This window comes from Alosa alosa, chromosome 11 (genome assembly GCF_017589495.1).
Source record: "Alosa alosa isolate M-15738 ecotype Scorff River chromosome 11, AALO_Geno_1.1, whole genome shotgun sequence".
Classification (NCBI taxonomy): Eukaryota; Metazoa; Chordata; class Actinopteri; order Clupeiformes; family Clupeidae; genus Alosa; species Alosa alosa.
In genome coordinates this window covers 28,596,337-28,599,074 of record NC_063199.1, presented here as the reverse complement: position 1 = coordinate 28,599,074, position 2,738 = coordinate 28,596,337, and the positions used below count along the sequence as shown (strand labels likewise).

At 48.5% G+C, this 2,738-nt stretch overlaps 1 protein-coding gene across 1 annotated transcript in view; it reads right to left on the bottom strand.

Annotated features, from left to right (window-relative positions):
* The window catches only part of pamr1b (peptidase domain containing associated with muscle regeneration 1b), a 39,256-nt gene extending 37,273 nt beyond the window's left edge, over positions 1–1,983 (bottom strand). Inside the window, exon 1 of the mRNA XM_048256145.1 lies at positions 1,721–1,983. Coding sequence (XP_048112102.1) covers positions 1,721–1,889 — 169 coding nt within the window. The 5' untranslated portion in view covers positions 1,890–1,983. The remainder of the gene's footprint in view (positions 1–1,720) is intronic.
* Between the last annotated feature and the right edge of the window lie 755 nt (positions 1,984–2,738).

The following is a 2,738-nucleotide window of genomic DNA, read 5'->3' as shown; positions in this document are numbered from 1 at the left end:
GGATCTAAACCAAATAAGCAATCAGGGAGGCTCATGTTGGGCTTGACAGCAGAGGATTTTGGGAGTTGTCGGAATGGTACGCTGGGGACTGATGGACGATGGTCGGGGGGGGGGGGTTGGAGTATGTCAGGAGCGTCTGTTCGGCATCAGGGCCATGTGTCGGCCAGGAAAGACCAAAAGGGGGGAAACTCTGATGGCTCTCTCTCCGACCCGAACCGGTCCCGTTGCGTCGCTTTCCAAACCGCTGCACTGAGGTCAGTGCAATGATTTCAAATGGGCCAGGCGGCAGGCCAGAACACTGATCTCAGCTCAGCTGAGTTACTGGAGGATTACACAACAGTCAAGAATTCATCTTTATTTTCGTTCCTTTGTCCGGACTGGAAAACAGCCTCCCCTCAGCTTGCACACACACACACACACACACACACACACGCACACACACACACACACACAAACACACACACACACACACACACACACACACACACACACACACACACACACACACACACGCACACGCACACAGAGCAGAGCAGGCATAGCAGCCGTCCTCTCTCTCTTGAGCTGTTTATCCTCCAGACTCCAATCTCTCAGGCAGCACCCCAGTAGCCAACTGAACAAGGGAGATAATGAGAGTGTCTGTAATTGTTTCTACCCCCACAAAAAAAAAAAAAAAAAACACTCCCCTCACATGCTCATAACTGCCTGTAGGCATTCAGCAAGTGTAATCCAGAGCCCTGATCGCTTGCCCTGATGGAGTCAATTAAGAACCTCATGGAGATTTTATTTACTATTGTGTCTGTTTATGGATTGTGATCTGGACTTGCAGCTGATACTGATGTATACACAGTGCATGTACACTGTGTTATGTTAGAGTTAGCTGAATGATCCTCTGATTCCTTAGATTTGTTTGTACTGGAAGCAAATATTTCCACTCTGTTTGAATGGCAACACCCTAACGTAACCGTAGCGATCACAAAAATGATGTGGTTCTTAAGGAACTCCAAACATTCAGAAACTGCTGCATGCTTGGGTTCCATCTGAAAACAGCTCATGTGGAGTCCCTACTGGTACACGAAAGAGAGGACAATTCAACTGGCAATGCAAAGGCTCCTCCTCACATGTCCTGTGCTGAACGTCCTAACCATGTAAACACATAGTCCACACCAGGCTTGTGCAAAATTCCAAAAATGAATTGAAACTGGCTCTTAAATTCCAATTCAATTCTTGAATTTCACTTGCATTTCAATTGAGGTAGCAAACAGGAAGCAGAATTGCAATTTGAATTGTGCACAACCCTGGTCCACACTATATACTCCACACATACACACGCACACACACACACACACACACCATCCCACAGTGGGCTTTAAAACAGCAATGGGTTAAAAAAGTGAAATGTTCTCTCACTTGCTTAAGAAGGAAAAGAAGAGTGTTGATGCTGAGCTTTTGAGAACAAAGGAGACACCAAAGAGATGACACCAGAAGAGATGTACAGAGAGAGAGAGAGAGAGAGAGAGTAGCTAGTTCTATACATTTTTCTTCATGATTGCTTTGGCAATACAAATACCTTTTTTGTCATGCCAATAAAGCACCTTTTGAATTAAAGAGAGATAGAGAGAGAGAGAGAAACTCCCGGAGAAGGACAGAGAATGAAAGACATGAAAGAGAGAGAGAGAGACAAAGAAAGGGGGATAAAGTTGATCGTTGGGTCACCTACCGAGGGGCCAAGCGCTCCCCTGGGAGACCAGCAGGCAGAGGATGAGGACGGAGGTGATGAAGAGTGTGTTGCGGAGCCGGCCGCAGGGGCCCCGGCGTGTGTGCGCAAGTGTTCGGGTCCCCCCGAGGGGCTGTCCTGGCCACCGCTGCTGCTGTGGCGCTGAAAGCATGCTGCTGCTCGGAGCTCTGTTTACTTTCTGAGCTCAGCTGGTTTGACATCACCCTCGGCGAGTCTCTCCCTCTCTCTCCTCTCTCTCTCTCTCTCTCCCCTCTCTCTCTCTCTCTCTCTCTCTCTCTCTCTCTCTCTCTCCCCTCTCTCTCTCTCTCTCTCTCTCTCTCTCTCTCTCTCTCTCTACTTTGCCCCTGTGTGTCTGAGTGTTTTTCTCGCTCCTTTGTTTCTTTCACTTTCTTACTCCCTCCTTCCCTTTATTTCCATTCTCTCTCTCTCTCTCCCACACTCCCTGCCTCACCCTCTCTTGCTCTCCCTGTCTCTCTCTATCTCTCTCTCTCTCTCGCTTGCTGGCTGTGTTAGGCTTCAGGTTACAGCTCAGCCTCGTCATGCTCTCCCCGTTGCAGTGGGCTGTGGCTCATGCCCCTGACCTGACATCACTGCTCTTGAATGAAAGCAGTCACGAGTCACGAGCAGTCACCCACCTTTGCCCCCACACACACACCACCCCAATCATACTCGGAACCACACAGATTTGGAAAGTCCAGTGGTTGTAGGGAGATGGGGAGGTGGGCTTCTCGTTGCATTTTTTTTATCCATGGAACTATTTTGGAGTTCCCACCACAAAACACATCTGGTCGCGTGTCCATCTGATACACTCTCCCAAAAACATTTCCAGGGACTCAGACTCAGAGTTTTCAAGGAAAAGGGCTGTAATGCACAGTAAGCTCTAGTGCTAGGAAGATACAATTCTCAGTGTGTGTGGCTATGAGATCATGTTGTTACTGTTCTCTCATCAGTATTGACTCCACGGTAGTGTTATCCTGGCATGTTGACTCTGCCGAGATCT